The sequence below is a fragment of the Gastrolobium bilobum genome, unplaced genomic scaffold, assembly GCF_033153095.1.
Source record: "Gastrolobium bilobum isolate Gb01-03AN ecotype WA unplaced genomic scaffold, APGP_CSIRO_Gbil_v1 utg62601, whole genome shotgun sequence".
NCBI lineage: Eukaryota > Viridiplantae > Streptophyta > Magnoliopsida > Fabales > Fabaceae > Gastrolobium > Gastrolobium bilobum.
In genome coordinates this window covers 18,465-40,461 of record NW_026898715.1, presented here as the reverse complement: position 1 = coordinate 40,461, position 21,997 = coordinate 18,465, and the positions used below count along the sequence as shown (strand labels likewise).

General features: G+C 33.3%; 2 protein-coding genes and 1 non-coding gene across 4 annotated transcripts; 2 read left to right on the top strand and 1 right to left on the bottom strand.

The window, feature by feature from the left end:
• Positions 1-4,031: 4,031 nt before the first annotated feature.
• Positions 4,032-8,956, top strand: LOC133318686 (protein LONGIFOLIA 2-like). The gene is made up of 5 exons (XM_061520740.1): positions 4,032-4,312; positions 4,535-4,605; positions 5,002-7,104; positions 7,232-7,364; positions 8,011-8,956. The coding sequence occupies exons 1-5, from the start codon at positions 4,168-4,170 to the stop codon at positions 8,841-8,843; spliced, it is 3,285 nt and encodes a 1,094-aa protein (XP_061376724.1). The 5' UTR covers positions 4,032-4,167; the 3' UTR covers positions 8,844-8,956.
• A 3,736-nt stretch (positions 8,957-12,692) lies between these two features.
• Positions 12,693-12,764, top strand: TRNAT-CGU (transfer RNA threonine (anticodon CGU)). Its single transcript has one exon. It is a non-coding gene; the product is annotated as a tRNA-Thr (tRNA).
• A 6,918-nt stretch (positions 12,765-19,682) lies between these two features.
• LOC133318688 (transcription factor TCP5-like) lies at positions 19,683-21,661 on the bottom strand. Of its 2 annotated transcripts, none has more exons than XM_061520741.1 (2): positions 21,580-21,661; positions 19,683-21,147 (listed from the first exon to the last, which is right to left on the bottom strand). In XM_061520741.1, exon 2 carries the CDS (start codon positions 21,070-21,072, stop codon positions 19,960-19,962), a length of 1,113 nt encoding a protein of 370 aa, XP_061376725.1. In that variant the 5' UTR covers positions 21,073-21,147; positions 21,580-21,661; the 3' UTR covers positions 19,683-19,959. The 2 variants fall into 2 exon arrangements, with proteins under 2 accessions (XP_061376725.1, XP_061376726.1); XM_061520742.1 differs by having other exon boundaries at positions 21,610-21,661.
• Positions 21,662-21,997: the final 336 nt, after the last annotated feature.

The following is a 21,997-nucleotide window of genomic DNA, read 5'->3' as shown; positions in this document are numbered from 1 at the left end:
CTGGGTATCATTGGTGTACAGTGCTTTTTCCTGAATCCAAACAACTTCACAAGTACTAGCAGGTCGAAAAATCTGCTTAATAGACGGATGAATAGTAGCTTTAATGAGACTACACAACTGAGCATCAATCATCTTCCATCGTGTGTGGTCATTTTCTGCCACAGATTCAGCCTTAGCGGTAAGATGGGATTGATAATTCTGCCATCCAACCAAAGTCGCAGATCGGAAGACCAAGAATCATAGTTGGACCCATCCAATTTATCCACACTCAACGGAGCAAGGATATAATTTGAAAAAATAGTAGACTCCGACTTTTGTCAAGCCGGAGTCCCAGAAACAGAAACATTGGAGACAGGAGAGTCCATAATCAAAAAAAAAAAAAAAAAAATCAGAAAGAACATATCACACAACTAACCGGTAGAAGAGGGATCTGCGCGTCAACGCAAAAAGATGTCGAAACAGAAAAACAAGACCGGATCCAGAATCTTCTCAGCAAGACGAAAAAATCGCAACCAGCCGCAGCCGGAAAGGAGGCTCCACGCGCCGCTGGTTGGAGGAGGGTGCTGAAACTTGCACGCGCGCGTGGGATGTCTTCTAAGGGGGCGGCCGGTGCCGTTGTGACCGCGTTGTCAAGACGATCATGGCGGTAGGCTGCGTGCCGGAAAATACCACCGGACGGTGGTGTTTGACGGTACAGAAGCGTGAATGCGGAAGAAAATCATCTGGAAACTGACAACGAGACAGTTCTGGGAAAAAAATTGTAAAATACGATGAACAGTGGGTTCACCGAAATTTTTTTTTTTCAAAGTTCCTTAGGCTCTTGATACCATGTTAAATAACGAGAGAAAGAGAGGAACATTTGAAATAATGCTGTGTGTATTAACTGATGAAGGATGTACAATATATAAACAAACTAATGGGCTAAGCCCAAACCTAATGTAATCAGATCTAATACAAAATAAAGAAACCCTAATTACAATATATTTCTAACATACATGATTCAAACCTCTTAGTGATATAATATCACCTACTGTCTTCAATAACATGTTTATCCATATATATGTTAAACCGCGCATTAGGTTAAGGAATGGAGACTTTCTTGCTCTTGCTAAGCAACACTCTTTATAAAAGTCGGAATTATTATATTATTTATGTACCTAAGTTTCCTTCATGTACATATATGTATTAAAAAAAAAAAAACCCCACACATCATACTTAACTTTAATAATGTTATCCCACGAATAAAACTTTATATCATTTCCTAATTTTTTTGACAAAGTGTGATAATTTTCTTAAAAAGTAAAATTTTCTTAAATATTAAATGAGTTATTTAATTGGAAGAATAGAAGCAGATATTATTAGACTCTTGTCCACAAGGTAGAAAAAAAAAATGACTTGAATTTCCCTGAAAATTTAAACTATCAAATAAAAACATTAAATAATGTATCTCTTTATCATTTTAATATAGAGAAATACATATGTTATGTAACATAATACAAAACCGATTTCCTACACAAACAAACTTTGGTGGGACCCATCATGAAAAAAAATGAAAAACAAAAGAAATGATGACATAATATTCAATGTGTGAGTAAGAATACTCTTCTATATCATGTTACATGATAGAAATATTATCCTTTAATATATAGCTTAACGGTAGCTTCCTGGTATGTAAAACAAGAAAACAATGAATGAGTGCTTTTATATGTACTCGCACATACACTTTTAATAACCACGAGTTGTCGTTAGTCAATCTGAGCTATCGTGTGAATAAATTTTACTTATTAAACAAGGACTCGATTTATTTAAAATATTATGTGGATTATATGCTCGAATAAGGACTAATGTCGTTACTTAAAAAATTGTAAAGCAGTAGTCAGTAGAAAAGAAAAGAAAAATACACACTTGTTGGTAATAGTGTAGGATTCGGTAGCTGACAACTGTTTGAAAAGGGAAGGTTGGACTTTTCACTTTGCAGCTGGTAAACGGTAGTGAGAGGAGAGAAGCATCCTTGTGTTTGATTCAACTTTTTTTTTTTTTTTTTGAAGGGTTGGCATATTTGATTTAAGGGTTTTATAAGAGTTATGTTGTAGAAAAAGTAATTGTGTTATATTATAGAGATTCGTTTTGCATGTCAAAGTTTTTTTTTTTTTTTTTGCTGCAGGCCTCATAAAATGTTGTGTGTGTAAGAAATTTTTTGTGGTCATGTTAAATGATAGATAATAAACCCTTTGTTTAAATAAGTTAATTTGGATTTGGTTTTTAACTTTTTCAATCTATTGGACATGTATAACTTTACTTTAAATGTTTATTCATGTTGGGTTGATAATATTTTCTAACCTTACATGTAAGTGTATCTTCCCTAATCTAAATTTTTTTAATTAAATAAAATGTAACTCTACTCATTGCTATCTTTATTATGTTGAACCTACCTATATTTTTTTTTTAATTTATGATAATGAAAGAACCAGATATTATGTCTTAATCTAAAATTTTAAAGAACATTTAAATTGTGGTCCAAAATTTTGAATGACATTTAAATTATGGGCTTTTAATTCTTATGTTGAAAGAGAAATTAAAATTTTTTCATTAAAAAAACAGAGTAAGACTCACCTTTAAAAAATAAAAAAGTAATTAGCACAAACATCAAAACGAGGAATAATAGAAAAAGAGATTTCTCATATACATGAGAAGTCTTTTTTTCTTTAATTATACTCATTTTATCCATTCCAAATTAATATAACACCGTCAATTAAATTCTTTTTTTTTTTCCAAATACTTAGATAAATGACAAATCCACTTCTGGCTACGTTGAACTCACCCACCATCTCCCTCTCTGTCCTGACAATATCACTCACATGCACATGCAGACAGTTTCGCTCCCACACATCCTCATCCCACATGCATATCATATCATGATGGACTTGACTTGTGAGATATTAGAGCCTATATGACATCTGACCCACACAAACATGTCCTACCCTCTTTCTCCCTCTAAAACCATAAAAACATTAACAATTTGATAAAAAAATGTGGTTTGTATTCGTCATTTAACATAATCATAAAAAATTTCTTACACACACATAATATTTTGTGGGACCTGCATATTTTGAAGAAAAAAAAAACTACTGCACCTAAAATGAATCTCTAGAACATAACACAATTATTTTTCTTACAACATAACTCTTATAAAACCAAAAAAAAAAAAAAAAAAAAAAAGCGAAACCTTTGTGCCAGCTCTAACCAGATTGTTTTCCCCATTTTTATGAAAACCCAAAAAAATAAAATAAAATAAAATCACCCTTTCTCTTCTACTTGTCTTTCCTTCCTTTGAGATACCTTCACAGTTTGCACTTTGCATTGGCATTAGTTTCACTTTTGGTGGTTTAAGCTACTGTTCTTCTTCTTCGTCTTCTTCTTATTGTGTGCTTATTGTAAGAGGGTATTATAATAGTTCCTCTCCCTCTTTGTTTGGATTGTTTGTGGCTATTATCATGCAAGGTATTTTCTGGTCTGTTTTGTGAAACCCAACAAGGTTTTCTTTCTAGCAAGTGATGACAATTGATTAAGCTTTCTGGGATACTACTTTTCATCTTGCAGTTTTCCCTGGCTTTTGGAAGTGCTGAGGAGATTTAGGAAAAGCTGTTCACAACTCAAAAATGGACTATTAGTTTTTCAGTGTGATAAAGTTTTTTTTCCTTTCATTTTCTAAGAACACAAATCTGTAGAATTTGATTAAAGTGGCTTGAGGATATTTTCTGTTTTATCCAGAAAATTGTTTACTTGGAGCTGGGAAAGCTTCTTTCTGAATGCTTAATGCTTGATCTTCAAATGGGACTAGAGAAATGTGGAAACTGTTCCATTCTCTTCTAGTTATCAGGGTTAGGACAACACTAATTGTTGCTTTCACAAAGCTTTGAGGGTGAAGGAAGAGAAAGGAGGTTCATTTACTTATCTTTAAGCACAATTGGTTATGATCCATGAAATTCTGGATTGCATGTTGTTGAATTAGTAGTAGAATCATAATCATTTTCCAGAAGGGGTTGGAACTTTGCAGTGTTGTGTAAGTAGATTTGAGAGTAATAAATCATTCAGCTTTTAATGAAGAGGGTGTAATTGATTGTGGTGGTTGAGGAGTTGAGTTTAATTGGAAGAGAAAAGGTTGATATGGCTGCAAAGTTGCTGCATTCTTTAGCAGAAGAGAACTCAGATCATCAGAAGCAGATAGGATGCATGACTGGGATTTTCCAACTCTTTGATCGTCACCATATTCTCACTGCTGCTCGCATTAGCCAGAAGAGGCTTCCTTCTGGTATTCCTCTAGATGTTTTCCAATCTTTTTGAATTTGCTTGTGATAATTTATCTGTAGTTTTTTTTTTTTTTAAAGAAAAAATGTAAGATCATTCTGAATCTTTGTTATTTTAAATATCTTCTCAATGAGGGGGATCAGCTCATGTCATTTGCATAATAGTTGGTTCTTGGTCATATGTTTCAGTTTCATTGTATTTATATCTAATCTTCTGTTTTCCTCAGGTAATTCCCACTTCAATGATGGCAGCTTGGAAAGGGATTCTAATAGCTTACACCATCAAGAAACAGAAACTGTAAGAACCTTCTTTTTCCCCTCACTTTTGGCAAAAATTTTTTTACTGTTTTGCAGTTCAAAATTGATTGAATAATTTTTAAGTTGAGGCATGGACGTTTTGTTAGCATATCAAGTATGCATATGCTGATCCATCAACATATTTTCAGCATGTTAAAATGTTTTCTTAGAAAGTTTGTTAGAATGTTTTAATCATTAGAATCATTTTCAGGATTTATCCATCTCCTTGATTTCTGCACAATCATCTGAATTCTGTTTATGTTTTTCCTGAAAAATTTTTACGTACTGATACTTTCTAGTGTTGATGCATGTATTTGTAATTATCATGTTGTATGAAAAATAAAATGCAAGCATTTGAATGAAACTGGGCTTATGCAGAATAGTGAATTCATTGCAGGATACAATCTTAACCAAGGGTGTGAACGAAAAGCAAAGAATTTCAACAGAATCATCAAGAGCATCATTCTCTTCTTGTTCATCATCATTGTCCTCTCTGGATGGTAAGGCTGAAGCAGAGGCAACCGTGAACCGGATTATTTTTCCTGAAACTCCTTCAAGGGATGCAGTTATGAACCAACCAACTATCTTCCCCCATTTAGGACGTCACTCCCTTGACCTGAGGGATGTGGTGAAGGACTCTATGTATAGGGATGCAGGAGGATTGTCAGCGAAAACTACAGCCAAAGAGGAAGCTTCCATTCATGCCATGAAACATAGGGATTCACCAAGACCTCTTCAGATGTCAAAATCTGTTGATGGGTCTTATAGAGTTGGAATAGATGGAAAACAAAGTGTGCCTATTGATCTAAAGGAGTCTATCCGAGTCCTTACTAAACTTAGAGAAACACCTTGGTATTATGCAGAAACTAGAGAACATCCAAGATCATCACATGAAGTAAAAGACGGGCATTGGCATTCCATATCGAAGGATGCTCCTTGGTTTGCTTATGATGGTAGAGAAATAAGTCGTTTATCTTTTGAATCAAGAGATACCATCAAATCCACACCAAAGCTAAAAGAGCTTCCTAGACTTTCACTGGATGGTAAGGAAGGTTCATATCGCGCTTACAGATCGGATTCCAAACCCAGTCACCTCTCAAGAAATGTTGGCAGTGGCACCTCCTCCTCAAATGACAAGTTCTCTAGCCTACAACACTCTTCAGCAACTCAGAGTCGGCATCCCAGTGTTGTGGCAAAATTAATGGGCTTGGAAGCATTACCGAATTCCCATTTGGCTTGTGATACTCAATCAAGTTCAACTGAAACTTATTCAGCCACAGATAATGGTCAGTTTCCAAGATCATCGAAAAAAGGACTCACCAGACAACTCCGAGTTTCTAATTCTCTAAAATGCTCATTGAAAGATCCAACTTCCCCACGGAGGAAGCACACTGATCTGGTTATGAAACCTATCTCAAGTTCAAGGTTTCCCATTGAACCTGCACCATGGAAGCATCAGGATGGAAATCGAAGCACTCAGAAAAGGGCCATAAAAGCTCCAGCAAGAACACCAGATTCATTTCCCTCAGTTTATAGTGAAATAGAGAAGAGGTTGAAGGATCTTGAATTCAAACAATCTGGAAGGGATCTCAGAGCACTAAAACAGATATTGGAAGCAATGCAAGAAAAGGGGCTGCTAGAGAGCAGAAAAGAAGATCATGCTCCAAATGTTGTTGGAAGTCAAAGTGACTATGAACCAAAAGCTACCAATCTAATTCAGAATTCCAGGTCAGTAAGGCAGCAAAGTCCTCAGGGAAACAATTTTCTCTCTTCCACAATCAAGGTATCTGATTCAGCAAGGGCTTTTGAATCCCCAATAGTGATAATGAAACCTGCAAAACTTGTTGAGAAAAATGGTATTTCTGCTTCTTCAGCCATTCCAAATGGTGGCTTTTCTGGTTCTCATAAACTTCAGAGTGGGAGTGTATATGTAGATAACAAAAATGGTACATCTTCTACTCAATTAGCAAAAGACCAGTCTCCTAAAAACATTTTCCGGGATACTTCAGCCAATTCCATTGATAAGAAAGCAAGTAGTAGCAAGAGTACAAGATCAACACAATCTCAATCAAGGTCTCAACAATTTCCTAAAGAAATTAGCCAAAGTTCAGTAAAGCAGTCAGGATCTGTGAGCCCAACATTGCAACAGAAGAAGTTGGAGTTAGAGAAGCGATCTCGTCCGTCTGCCTCAACATCAGATTCAAACAAACCCAGAAGGCAGTCGGGTAAGAAAGCAACAGAATCAGGTTTCCAAGGTGGAAAACGAAGACCCAAAGTCCCAAGCTCGCAGCTTAGTGATGTGCAACTGAGTGAGATAAGCAATGAATCAAGAAGTTTAAGTTGCCAAGGGGATGAAATTTCTCTGCAATCAGACAGTATCACTGTCAACTCAAATATGGATATAGAAGTCACCAGTAGTTTACAATCTGCTGAAATTTATGACAGTCAAAGCCCATCCTTGAAGGCTATGAAGCAATTGGTTTCAGAAACAGTGCAAAAAGTAGGATCCATTTTCATCTTTTTAAAATCAAGCTTTCTAGTTAGGACAAATGATAAAAATTTCAATTTTAGCAATAGCATATTGCATTTATCAGTTGACAACATGTATATTTTGCTTAATATTCCAGACATCAACTACAAGGTTGGATGAGGATGTGACAATTGCAGCAGAACACCCAAGTCCTATCTCAGTTCTTGACGGCTCAATGTACAGAGATGATGTGCCATCCCCAGTAAAGCAGATATCTGAAGATCCAAAAGGTATAGCTGATGTCTTTTAAATATGGATAAAAAGTTAAGATCCAGAGTACCTCTACTGATCATACTTTATATTTAAATCCCATTAAATTGTACGATAAATTCTTACTGATTTAGCATCAGGAGTAATTGCAACTTATATAAAGAAAACTCTTCACATTTTCCTCAAGCAACACATTGAAAATTCTTCTTAATAAGGGAGTGACAAGTGGTAACAATTAGAGAATGTCAGTTGATCATGCTTGTATTGGCACTTGTGCATCAAAGTAAATGTAAGATTTGGCCCGTAGATACGATATTTCTTTCTGTTTGACCACTGAATTTCTGGTTTTGCAATGAGCCTTAAGTGATATTTGAAGTGTATGCACGTCAAGAATTAGTCAAACTGTCAAAAGGCAACAATGGTATTGGTGCCTTCTAGGAAAAGACTCGTGCATTGTGCATCAAACATAATAAATGAAATTGTGATGGGCATGTATAAAAAAAATTAGGCTTTGTACATTTTTCCTTGCTTAATCTTTATTTCCTGAAGTTGGCCTGAAGATTTAACAAATAGATCTTAGTTGTATATGTCATATATCATCATTGTCTAAAAGTTGTGAATTTGTTTCTTGTTTTACTTATCTCATTTTAAGATAAAATTATGCAGCTGATGATGATCAAGAATCTAAAGAAAAAGAGATTAAAGATCTGTGGAACCCTTCAGATAGCCTTTCATTTAACAGCACAGGATCCGGAGAGATCAACCGCAAGAAACTACAGAACATAGATAACCTTGTTCAGAAGCTTAGACAGCTGAACTCGAGTCATGATGAAGCTAGAATCGACTACATTGCTTCCCTATGTGAAAACACAAATCCAGACCACAGATACATCTCAGAAATATTATTAGCTTCAGGTCTCTTACTCAGAGATCTAAGTTCCGAATTGTTGACATTTCAACTTCACTCATCGGGTCATCCCATTAACCCCGAGTTATTCCTTGTCTTGGAGCAGACCAAGGCAAGTAGTTTGCTTTCAAAAGAAGAAACCAGCCACGGAAAAGTTGCTTACTTGAAGCTAATAAATACAGAGAAAATTCACAGGAAGCTCATCTTTGATGCTGTGAATGAGATTCTTGGTGCAAAATTAGGCTTCTCCACTGAGCCATGGTTTCAGCCTAATTATAACAGACTCACAAAGAAAACCCTCAGTGCTCAAAAGCTTCTTAAAGAACTATGCTTTGAGATAGAAAAATTTCAAGCCAAGAAGCAAGAATGCTGCTTAGAAGATGAACAGGATGATGGTCTTAAAAGTATGCTATGGGAAGATGTGATGCAAGGCTCACAAAGTTTCACTGATTTCCATGGTGAAATACCTGGGTTTGTATTGGATGTTGAGAGACTGATATTTAAGGACTTAGTAGATGAGGTTGTGATTGGTGAAGCAGCTAGCTTGCGAGTCAAGTCACTGGTTAGGCGCAGGAAGCTATTTGGAAAGTAGTTTCTTCCATTCCTCCCTTTCTCACTGATATTAGTTCTATCAGCACCTTCTTTTCATTTGCATATACCTTTTTATTTTATTTTTATTTTTATTTTTTTTAATTTATGTCAAGATTAGAGCTTTTGATTATTTTTTCTGCTAAGGTGATAAGAAATTTGACTTACCATGAATTTATGGTATACATACTTCATAAAAACTAAAATTTCATGATGTGAAACATCTATCTTTTGATTGTTGAGCTAATGGCTTCCTGTAATAACTCCAACTTTCATGTCATGAATGTGTTATAACTTACAAGTTGCCCACCTAATCGAAACTGGAGAAAAAAAAAAATTAGGAAATGATATATATTGAAACTGGAGAAAATAATATACAATGGAGCAAGTAAAATTGCATACTATGGCATTAAAAAAATTATAACCGATTGAACGTAGTGTGGAATTACAACTGATTCTATTTCATTGCATTAAAAAAAAAAATTGTCTTTTAATAATTTAGGTTATGTACCAACAAGAGGGTCAAATTTCTGTCTCATTTTCAGCAGCAGTATTTTGGTCATGGAACAAGATAATTGTTTGCTTGTAAAGGCACTTCAATGGCTACGTTAAAAGGGTTAAAGGTGAAAGTTCGAAATGGACTTGAAAGCCGATGCATGCAAGAGGGAAAAACAAAATTTTTCTTTGCGGAATATACATGCACATCAAGATCATGCTTTAGGAAAGCATGATGTTACCTTGTTCGTGAAATCACCAGATGATCAAGGCCGGTCTGAAGGGTTCAGACCCTCTAACGTTGATCCACACCACCCACTCGTCTAGGTGCAAGAACTCCTTCTTGTGAAGCTACCGTATGATCACCACAAAGAGGCTTGCTAGGCGCTCTATGTGTGAAGATGGAGGCTAGGTGAAAGTGTTTGAAAAAGTGAAGCTCTCAATGTGAAAGCTTCACAAGTGGCGCAGGAGAGAGGAGAGAATAGGCTAGGTTTTCAGAAAAACCCTTGGTGCAACTGATCACCTATGTAGCACTGATACTGACACGGGACACGTGACACGATACGACACGACACTCCGACACGTTAATTCTAAAAAATGTTAGATTTCGACACGTTAGGACACGTTTTGATATGAAATAATATTTTTAATTTATGTAGTGTATATTATATTTAATATTCAATAATTTAAAAAAAAAAATGAAATTAAACTTATACTATTCATCAATTTTGCAAAGAAACATAACATATCCCAAATATTTATATTAAACTTAATAAAATGGTAATCGAAATTCAACGAATTTAATAGTTGAAACTAAAAACTCAACGCAACGCAACCTTTGAACCTTTTTTTGAATTTCTATAACACGTGTTAGAGTGTCGGGGAGTGTCGGAGTGTCGAAGAGTGTCGGAAAGTGTCGGACACGACACATCAAGGATTTTGAAGTGTCGGTGCTTCATAGCTGATCACATAGGCGCATAAGAGGAGAGTATTTAAAATAAACTACCAATCAGATTTTTCTCCTAAAAATCTGATCATTAGGCGCCAGATTGGAGAGAGAGAAGTGGAGCTGTTTTATTTCAAAAATTGCTCACAGTCTCCTAGAATATTCTCTTGAGAATTGGTTCAAAACCTATTCAAAATTCTGATCAGAAATCTTCATAAGATCAGCTATATGGTGCGCCCCATATAGCCCAAAAAGGTGACCAGATACATCTGAGTAGTTGCATTCAAATTTGAATCAACTCACTCAGATTTTCTCCCAACTGACTGAATCTTCTGGAGCTGATTTTGATGAGCAAATCTTGCTCACCAACAACCCAAATCAGCGCCATATATGGCCTTGGATCTTGTCCAAAAGATTCTCTCATGATACTAGTGATTTGTTCCAACAAGATCTCATCTTGTCCTTTTGTTATGAAACAACCTTTCATAGGCAATTCAAATTCAAATTCAAATATTTGAATTCAAACATTCAAATATTCAAATTCAAATATTCAAACATTCAAATTCAAAATTTAAATTTTCAAATTTCAAAATTCAAATTTCAAAATTCGAACTCAAAATCCAAATTTCAAAATTCAAATTTCAAATTTCAAATTCAAAATTCGAATTTCGAAATTCAAATTCAAATTTCAAAATTTCAAAATTCAAATTTCGAATTCCAAAATTCAAAATTTAAATGTTTGATAATTAATTTAACTAATTAAATTAATTAGTAATGTCTTGGACTATCCAAGCCCATTACAATGAACCATGCGCCCTCCACCCCTTTAGGTGGAGTTCCAAACAACTTCTTGGGCTAATAACTATTATTATGCCCAATACCTTTAATGCTAGAGCATCTAGACAATAAGGTGTTTGTGTGTGACCCATTAGGTCCAACTTAGCCACTGACATAAATGGGCTTGGGCCCAATAAGCCCACAACCCATCTAATGACAACACAGAGCACTAGCAGTGCTTTGTTGCCCCAGAACTAGTTAGATTAATGATTTGATCATCCTATTAAACATATTTGGTTGCCGTATATATTTCCTTTCGTCTCGGTTACCTTCCCATAAAACCTAGGGTAAGGAAGCGTATCAACCTCTGCGGTTTAGGGTAAGCTTTATTCGAAATAGGGAATCAATTTACAGACTCTAAAGCTAGATCATCTCATGATCTCTTTTACTATGCATAGATTCCCGAGTCCTTGTAAATGTCATCCCGATTTCTCCGGTTTACAGATAACCTAATCTCTCACAGAGATTTGACGAATTCCTTCAGCTTATCACCCTAGCCCTGTGTTCTTTCAAGACAAGCCCAACAGTATACCTATGAGTCTCCATGTTTCAGGCAGACGAGGTGCACAATCAAAGCATGCCTTCTAGAACACAATCTAGGTAATAACTTCTGGTCTTAGAAAAGACATACCCAAATATAAAGAGACTACTCTAATGATACTCTCTGTGAGAGTTCCTCATAGAGTCTCTTTGTGGGTCCGTTCAGTGCGAGCTATACCCTTATAGGTCCACCCACGACTTTAGCTAAGACATCTCCATATCTGTAGCACATGAGGTATATACCTTGTATCCATATACAAATAGATAAGTCGTGCTAGTCTTACCCGAGATTACTGACCCCATTCTCAGTATCTCTAGACTAGGAACATAAAATTAGGAATAGACATCCGGTATTCTTGAATCCTCATGATTGTGATCTCATCACAGATACTCAAGAGATACCTATTTTATTCCACGGGGTTTATCAAGTTATTCATAATATATTAATATTAATATCGAGATATAATTATGAAACAAGATAAAGAGTGCTTTTATTTATTTGCGACAATATTAAAAAGGTCTACATCTCTGTCTTTATTTAATCATAAGATTGTCTCTAGGACACCCAAATACTAACAAAAGGAGAGGTAATCTTTTTAAGAGTTTGGTGCTTACTTTTTTTTTTTTTGTCTTTCTTTCATTTATGTATTGTGCGAAACAGTTATTTTATCTCTGTAAAATGAAAAGTAAAAATATATCCACCGTTGATTTTTAGCATATTAAAATATAATGTGTTTTAAATTAAATTAATAAGATACACTCTTATTACTCACTTTTAGAGGAGTCCTATTCTATATAGTGAAGCCTCTGAGTGAGAAGTATGCAAAGTTAAAGTGTATGATAAGTACGCTGTACAATCTTTTTTTAGCCATGGAGTTAGAGTGCACAATATGGGTATAAAATACCCATATATTAGCCTACTGAAAAAAAAAAAAAAAATACTCATATATTATACAAGAACCATGTAAATTTGTAAAGTCGAAAGAGATAGTGTTACTTATTTGATATAAATAAACATACTACGTTCTATAAATTGCCTCCGTAGCATAGTGGTAGTGCGTTCGCTTCGTAAGCGAAAGGTCGCGAGTTCGATCCTCGCCGGGGGCTTTTCATGTTTTTTCACAATTAAATCATTGCGGAATGCTTCCTTTTGGGCCAAAGATATGGATTAGGTTCCAGATTTCAAGCCTTGAAATCCCTTATCCTTTACTCAAGAAAAAGAAAGGGGTGGAAACCCAAAAGAAAAGGAAAAGTTTTTTTTTTTTGTTGAAAAAAACTGAAATTTACAAAAAGAAAAAAATCTACATGACCAAAAACTAAAGAAAAAAAACTTCACCCTAATGTCCAAAAATTAAATTCACAAAAATCTACATGACCAAAAATTAAAGAAAAAAATTCACCCAACATGTAGTAAAGCCATTTTTATTTTATTATATAAAAAAGCCATTTTTATTTTCTAGTTTTTTTTTTTTTTTGAGATATATAAACAAGAGTTGATGCAATCATGAACTCATGATTAGCACAATTCATTTTAAAATCTCAACTCTTTTTGAATCTGGAGCAAAATGATATTATCTTTTCTCATGAAATTTATTCAAAAATTGAATGTTATTCCTTAAAAACTTATCACTCTTACACTTAGCTATTATATAATTTAACCGCTTTTTCGCTACGATTTGTCCCTTTGTCTTTATGGGGTTCCTTCACATTTTAAAACTTCAAAATAATCAACTTAATCAATTTTTTTTATTGCTATTAAAAGGATATATATATATATATATATATATATTATTTTTCTCATAAATTTTTTTTAAAGAAGATGAAAAGTGGTCCTTTCTCTAATGTACAGCATAAAATACATATAGGACCACAGTGCCAATAAATTTCTTTTGTAGGCCATGACTTACTCAGTCTGCACGCCTACAAAGCGCATGCAACTCAACAACTAAAGCGTTCGGGGTTGATTTTTTATTTTTTGGTACAGACTGATTGATTGATTTTTATCTATTCAACCATGCATATACAGATAATTAAGACATTTAAAAATTTTCCATCCTTATTTACTAAGAAAATTGCATGTTTTCAAATCTCATAACTTTATCTTTGTGTACTAAAAAATGCTGTTACATAAATATTTGTTAATGCTGAAATGTTAGTTAGCAATTTCATTTATAAAGTGGTTTTAATAAGAATCTTTTGAATGCTAAAAATAAAATTAAAAATAATATTCTTTAAAAATTACAATGCCAAAAATTGTACAAAACAAATAATGAGGCCACTATAAGAATATACTGAAGTCACAGATTAGCTAGATTGATATGTTTATTTACTATTCTCCAAAAAAAAAAAAAAAATTTATTTACGTAGCAGTACGGTTTAATTAGGCGAGAGAATATATAATATATCATCTTCAATTAGTCAAGTCAAAGCTCGTTAATATGCTCTAATTCAATTTGTTACCACTGTATTAATTAAGATGAATTTTTTTATTTTATTTATTAAATAAATTGAGTTTAAACTTTTGTATATGTTGGATGTATTAACTTGTTCATCATAAACTACACATACATAACAGTTTATTGTTATACCAATGTAACAATAAGAAATTTTATACTTATAATTAATTATTGATTCATTTGTATTTAATGACTTACATAACTAAAAATTAGAACCGTATTATATAAATGAGATTGACGACCAAAATTAAAAATGTAACTTATTATATATACACGCGCGTGATATATATATATATATATATATATGGGCTTATCGTTTCTCAAGCTGCTTGGGATAATTTTATCTCCGGCTACTAAATCATAACCGTACAAAGATGAATCAATGGTGATAAAGGAAGAGAGAGAAAAAAAGAATCATAACCATTCAAAGATGAATCAATTAATATAAGAAAATAAACAAATAAAACGACGTAATTTTAGGGTGGCCGGAGATAAACTTATCTTAATCTGCCGTAGAAATATTTTTCCCTATATATATAGGGGAAGGATATTGTGACAACCAAGTTGTGTTACTACCAAATGACTACCAATCAATCTCACCGTTAGATCGATTATGTTGATCCAACGGTTATATTTATTTTCATCTTTGTATGGTCATGATTCCCCATATTTAAAGTGAAAGAATTAAATATGAGAAATCATAACCATACAAAGCTGAAAATAAATATGAAGTATTAAATTTATAAGGCCTTGGGCACTCCCACCCTTTGAGCTAGCTTTTGGGATGATGACCTCAAGGTTCTTTACATGGTATCAGAGCCTTGTGTGCCGGGTTCGATCTTCGCCGTGGACTCTCGTGTGAAGGGACGTGTTGAGATATATAAAACCATTAATGTAGCCTCAACCAACCGTTTAAGCTTTTGGGTTGAATTGGTTCTTTACACACACACACACACATATATATATATATATATATATATATATATATATATATTCATAATTAACATTTTTTTCATATTAACTTTTTTAACATAATATATTAAAAATAATACATTTTACTGAGAAAATTTGAGATAAGATCATTAAACCTAGAAGACGCAATTAATACAGTAGTCGATATTAGCTAATTGAGCTTTAGTAATTCAGCAGAGTAAGTGAATCAAGTTTGACGGGAAAAAAAATATTTCTCGTTATGACGAAGTTGAGTCAGGCTTAACTTGACTAAGCTGAATTCACATTTAATCTTATTTTAAAAAAAATTAAAAGTACATGTTAAATATCTCATAAAAAAACACATTTCCTATTTATAGACTTTATTATTTAATATTTCTATCTAAAATGTACTACTTCTCTAAGTATAATTTTTTTCTGCGAAATAGTTTAGTAACTAGTATAAACTTTAGTTTTTTTTATTCTACTAAAACAATTAAGAGGCAAATAGATTGTTTCACATAAGTGGCGGAACCAAAAAAGATTGTTTATATCCGCACATTTAGTAATAGGGGTTCAGGAGGCCACGCTCCTAAAAAAAATTTTTAGAAATTTTTTAAATGCATTAAAAAAGAAAAAATATAAATAAGAAAAGAAAAGAAAAGAAAAACTACAACTTAACAGAAAATATTATTCCCAACACTTTTTTTTTTTAATCAAGCTGATTTGTTGTATGGCATAATAAAATATTCAATAAAATATATGGCATCGCATTTTATCTCACTATATTTCATTCATTTCTATTACATTTCTCATTATATATCCAAGCAAAGTCTAATCTAACTAACATCATACTTTACTATTATGCTTAAAAAAAATCAGAAATTTATGTCGGCAAGTGCGGACATAAGCTACCAAACAAGTCTGTGTCACTGCTTCACATCAAGGTAGGATACATAATAATTAATAGATGTTTATAGATAAAAAATTGTTAATAGAAATCAAACTGAAAACACTTTATGTCCAGATTCAATCTTATCAATTGAATTAACCCTAGCATTCAAATAATCAAAATCTTACAAAAAAATATAATAATTTTTAGCTATATCTCTATTATAAAATACTCAAACTTTGTTCCATTCAATAAAAATATATATCAAGAATAAATAATAAATAAATAATAAATAATATGCTTTTATTTTATAAAAACAACATAAACTAAAACACAAATCTTCTAAAAATACTAATGATAATAATAATAATAAAATTCTCACTTCATATAACGGAGTGCAATATTTATGGTAACCACAAGTTCATTATCTTGTGCACTTTCTGTCCAACTTCACCACGTCAACAGAAACAAAAAGAAATGTTGTGACAAAATAGTTGCACCACTGCCGCATAATAAATTGTTATGTATAATTCTGATTTATTTCTTTACATTAATTGAAGTGTACGTTGTGAGGTCAGTAACTGCAAGTTGAAAAACTAGCTTATGTATAAATCAAGATGGGTTAATGTAGCACCCTGCTTACTAAAGTAAGAAAATAAAAATCTTTCTATTATCATGCAACTGTCACGTCTGAATTTGTTTCCTTATTTCTATGTTTGAAAAACCATAGAATTAAATAGGACCACAGAGTGTATCCAAAATAAAAAATAAAAAAAATAGGACCACAGAGGCAAATAAAACTTTTGGTCATTTTCTTTGATGCCACCTTTAAAGGACACTTTGAAAACCTAACTTACCAGTGGGTCTCCTTAATTCAATTATATATCTTGGATCCTGTGATATATATTATTGTCTACAACAGATATATACAGAGACTGCTTTCAAATTCAGTCTGTGCCTGTGATTTTATGTTGCTTCCTTTTCATCGTCAGAAGAAACTACAGATTCGGAAACAATTTTTTTCACTTTTTCACTTTGTGTGGATGGATGCTTCCATGCCTTCATCAAGATGCTGTCCAATAGGGTACAAAGATGAAGATGGACTAGACTTATAATTGCCTACTCTCTCTCTAATATCTATGGACACAGAGAGACAGGTCTTTGGACCGTAGTAACTACTCTGCTTTATTTATATTTTATATATATATATATATATATATATATATATATATAGGATTTTATATTTCTCAAGTCACATATGGTGTAGAGACAAAAAGTATGTGGAATCCATATGTTAGAAAAAAATTATGCGTAGGACCCACGTCAGCACGAAAATCGAAAAATATGTAAGAAAATTTTAATTCCCATATTGAATGAGAATATTAAAACCCATATATATATAGAGAATACTATTTTTTATGTAGCAAGAGATAAATTTTATTTTTTATATATACATAAAAATATATGAGACATATATATATATATATATATATATATATAAAATTTGAAGAGTACATATTATATAGATGTTTTGATCATTTGCACTGGGGGAGTGTTACCCTTCAATTTCAATTTCATGTAGCCATTTGTTTTAGACTTCACTTAATTAAAAGAAATGTAGTAGTGTAGCACAAATTCATTTCCCTTCAAACTCGCTCTTTGAGCTTTCGTTCATATTAATTATTTCTCGTCTGTGTGTAAAATTTCAAAAGTTTTTCAAATTTGGTTACGTAATGATCTTCTATCGTGTTGTCGTGCCTCAGTTCGTCTCTATTTTATTTCCTTCGCTCCCTCTTACAAAATTTAATGGCTCCGCCATTTATCATTTGGTAAAACAAAAACGTTCTTTCTTTTCTCTTTCCTTCTTGCTATGCCTATACATAGGGTCATGGTTGGTTACGTCACACCAAGCCTTCGTTCATTATCTTTAATTCCTAGTAGGTTTGTGGCAGGGATTCACATGCACTAGGTCGGCATGCATTGCTAGTTGCATGCATTAGAGAGACTCTCCGAAGTACTCATTAACAAATTAAGGGCTCCAAATTCGATCGGATATGAGTTTATTTATAATTAGAGATTTCTTTTTATCATAGTTGAACATTATATATTGGTGCGTATTTCAATTCAAATTTAGGCTGCGTTACTCGCTTGTGAACTTTACTATATACCTTAATGCACAAGGACAAGGTACACATTAAGAATTCATCCTGCAACTTTCCTGATTGCATGTTAATCATATATCATTTTAATCAAATACTATACTATATACTAAACGAAACATTTTTTTATGTTTTTTATTTATTTTTATTTTACATCTAACACCGAACATTGTAATGGCATTTAGGTAACAACAAAAGAGTCTTGCATTCTGGACCTAGAAGAGTTTTATGACAAAACATGCAGCAAAACGAGCATGTCATTGTAGCAAGACAAAACCATAACATACATGCATATGTGGGCAAGTTAAATTGTCATTCTCTCACTCTCCATAATGTTTCCAAGGTATTGCCTTCGAAATCAAAATTCTAACTAGATCCTGTTAGCGCTAGAAATAACATATGTGTCAGTAGTTTCAGTTCTTGTCCAATAAAGAAAAACCAATTCGCATGTGGTTCTCTATTTAAAGCAGCACAGTTAAAAATTGAAAACTGAAGAAGCAATGACTGATGAAATCGTACATAGTTACACACATAAGTTACATAACTATACAATGTTATCTTCGTTCATGAATAGTATATTTCCTACATGTCAAGCTTAACACTAATTAACACGAATGTGACAAAATGAGTTTGCAGTAACACTTTAATCTTGCAAACCTTAATCAATGCCTAGTCAAACTGTGCATACACGCACGTAGATCTAGGGCTGATTTGCCCGTGTCATTTGGACGTTTAATTTCTTGGCAAAATCATGTTCAATTCAAAGTAACATATATATTAGTAGGGGTTAACATTTCTCCAGTCATTTGAGATAAGTTTGTCTCAAGCTATCCCTTTTAACCATGTACTACAGGTAGTACATAGTTATAACGTTAAAATTGCTTCTTTTTTTTCTCTCTTTTCATTCACTTTTCAGAACTTATCTACTTACGTCGAGAGAGAAAAAAAATAATTTAACATTATAACTATATATTACTCGTAGTACATAATTAAAAAAGCTAGCTTGAGATAAGCTTATCTCAAGTAGCTGGAGAAATATTTTTCCCATATTAATACCAAAAAAAAAAGTAACATATATATTTACAAAAAGTAATAAATTGAAGAAGATTATTAAATAAATGTACTTAAGTATAACATATATATAAGAGAAGCAGCTTAACCAGATCTTTAACCATTTTGTAAAATTAAGTCTGATTATAAGAGCTGCTTCTGCTAGCCATGAAGCTCTCAAGTTGTGGAATGAAAATTCGTAAGTGAACATGAACATCATATACACAAGAATATCATACATCTGACTTGGAACTTCAATTTATCATCATCCTTTCAAGCATGTGCATCAATCAGTGTCAGCTATATATTTCTGGTGATCACAAGGAATTTCTTGCTAAATTCTTTCAAGCTATATAGCGTGTTCATTGTTATTTGGACTAGCTTGGATAACGGTACCATGCTAAATAAAATGGACAATAATTGTTTTTCTTTTTTCTTTTTACATAAAATTAAATTAATTGATGGAATAAATAAATGCATACAATAAACTGAACGTTATTTTAGTTTGACTTATTAAAACTTGTATCCACAAGGGTTTGTCAACAAGGTACGTATAGCTAAAACCACAAAGATTCAAACACAAATATGTCTCATATGTATAGCATTGCCATACTTACAAACGTGCATGTACTCACCTTGGCTGAGAGTGTATAATATATAATGTGCTTTAGCATCTTAGATGGACTTCTATGAAGAATCCTCACGAAGCACCCATTAATCCTTGCTCACATCCTTTTTGCACAACATTGAGGCATAGAACCAATAATGTAACATATCTATGGAACTAAGGAACAATGATGATGATGAGAGGAGCTTCAAGAAGGAGTACTACCCTTATCTGGTTGGCTAAGATTGTTATTATCTGAATCCAAAAGCTTGGAACTAAATGGTGCTGAATAGGGTCTGACATGTGAATTGAATGAGTGAAGAGATGAAATGAGAGGATGAGGCAAGGCTTGAGAACTCGAGTTTAAGAACTGAATATGGTTGAATTGTCTTGGATCATTTTCCACTGAGGTGGCCATAAATGGAGCATATGGAGTAAAGAGTGATGGTGCAGCAGAAGATGTACCAAAAAATAATTGAGAACCTGATGGTACCGGCAAAGAAGATGGAAATTGTACACCACTGCCACTACTTGGATGGGGATCTACCTGAGAAGGAAACAACTCACTATGGCTTCCAAATGGGGATAAAGATAGACTAGAAGGTTCAGAATGGTAGGAGTTATATGCCATGGTATTGTTTAGTAAACCAGGTAAAGAAGAGTGAGCACCACCCATGGGGAAAAGCTTCTGAGTTGAAACCTGGCTATTGTAACCTCCAACTCCATCTTGATTTTCTTGCTCATTTGTTTTCATCCACTTTTCTTTTTCAGAGACATGGTACCCTCTTTCAACTTCCTTGCCTTTTAGTCTTGATATTGAATCTATATCCCAATACCTTGACTTTGCCATGAGATTTTGAGTTCCCCCATCCCTCATAAATGAGGAATTAGCATCATAAAAGGGTCCAAGAGAAAGATCAGAGACAGTTGATCCATGAAAAGGAAGTAGGGTTTGTTGATGAAATTGAGAAAAACCCTGAGGAAATTGAAGTGGAGGAAGCTTATCAATGTCAAATTTAGTTGCCTCAATCAACCAATCTATCACCTTGCTTGGTTGGCTAAGACCAAGCTTGTCTTGAAGATCATATAACTGAATTGCTGTGGGTACTGAGAGCCTAATCCTTCGATCCCTTAGTCCTCTTATGGTGCAAACCTTGCTGTGCCTATCTTTTCCTCCAAAAGAACGTGATACTCGCACAATTCTTGGATTTCTGAACCCTGACCAATGTCTTGAAGTTGAAGATGCCTTGGAGAATTTCTCAAAATTAATGGTATCACCCTCTTGCTTTGCTTGATAACCTTCTCTTGAACTCGCCATCATCGTCTTACTTATCTCAACATTTGTCTCCTTCAATTACTTTTCTCTTCAATCTATGATGCTGCAAGCAACCACCCTCTGACAAACAATAAAAAATTTTTGAAAACCCTTTTTTATTATCATAGAGTTTCTATTCAGAATTTACAACAAGATTATGCAAATATTATTGCACTCTTAATTATGAATCATTCCCATTTTCAGTTGTTGGTATACAAAAGAAACAGATTCGTGAACTAGAGAGCAAAAAAGTAAGGTTCAGAAAGTAGAAGTCTCCAAGAAATGGAAGTTCTACACTGAAACCAGTTTTCCCAGTTCCATTTAAGAACTTCCAGTAGTGCTGAAGTTATATATTTCTCCAAAATTGAGGCCAGGACAATTCTATTTACTCAATTGATAGTTTGTGAAACCAAATTGAAGCAAAAATCATAGCCTTGGTAGTCAAAAAAATTGTTAAAATAAGAAATAGGATTTAACTGAAAACATTAGAAGAAAGAGAAGCATAAAGCTTACGTTAGAATTGAGATCAAAGCTCCAACTTACATGATAGAGAAAATTCCGGATGCTAGCTATCTGGTTATTCTGTTCTGTGCTTTCCACTATAGACTACTAGAAAGGGAAGAAATGGAGGAGCAGATAACAGAAATACCCTAAAATTACAGTGTTTCCAAAATGAGTACCTCAATGTTAATTATTTTACCATATGACCCCAAGCTTAATTAGACTTCAACCTTTTCCTTCAAGGGTATAATTTACTCTAGAATTGAGAATTTTGTTAAAGAAAAGTTGGAATTTTACGGTATTTATCTTGCATGTAAATGTAAATAAATAAAAGGTTTAATATTTCTCATGTTATATGAGATATTATATCCTACATACATAAAAATGTGTGAAACCTGTGTGTCGAGAAAAGAAAGAAAGAGAAAATATA

Excerpts from the sequence above, each read along its gene's own strand:
- LOC133318688 (XM_061520741.1), bottom strand. The coding sequence starts at position 21,072 with ATGATGGCGAGTTCAAGAGAAGGTTATCAAGCAAAGCAAGAGGGTGAT.
- LOC133318686 (XM_061520740.1), top strand. The coding sequence starts at position 4,168 with ATGGCTGCAAAGTTGCTGCATTCTTTAGCAGAAGAGAACTCAGATCAT. Across the intron at positions 7,105-7,231 it reads TTTCAGAAACAGTGCAAAAA|ACATCAACTACAAGGTTGGA; the intron begins GTAGGATCCATT and ends TTAATATTCCAG. Across the intron at positions 7,365-8,010 it reads GATATCTGAAGATCCAAAAG|CTGATGATGATCAAGAATCT; the intron begins GTATAGCTGATG and ends AAAATTATGCAG.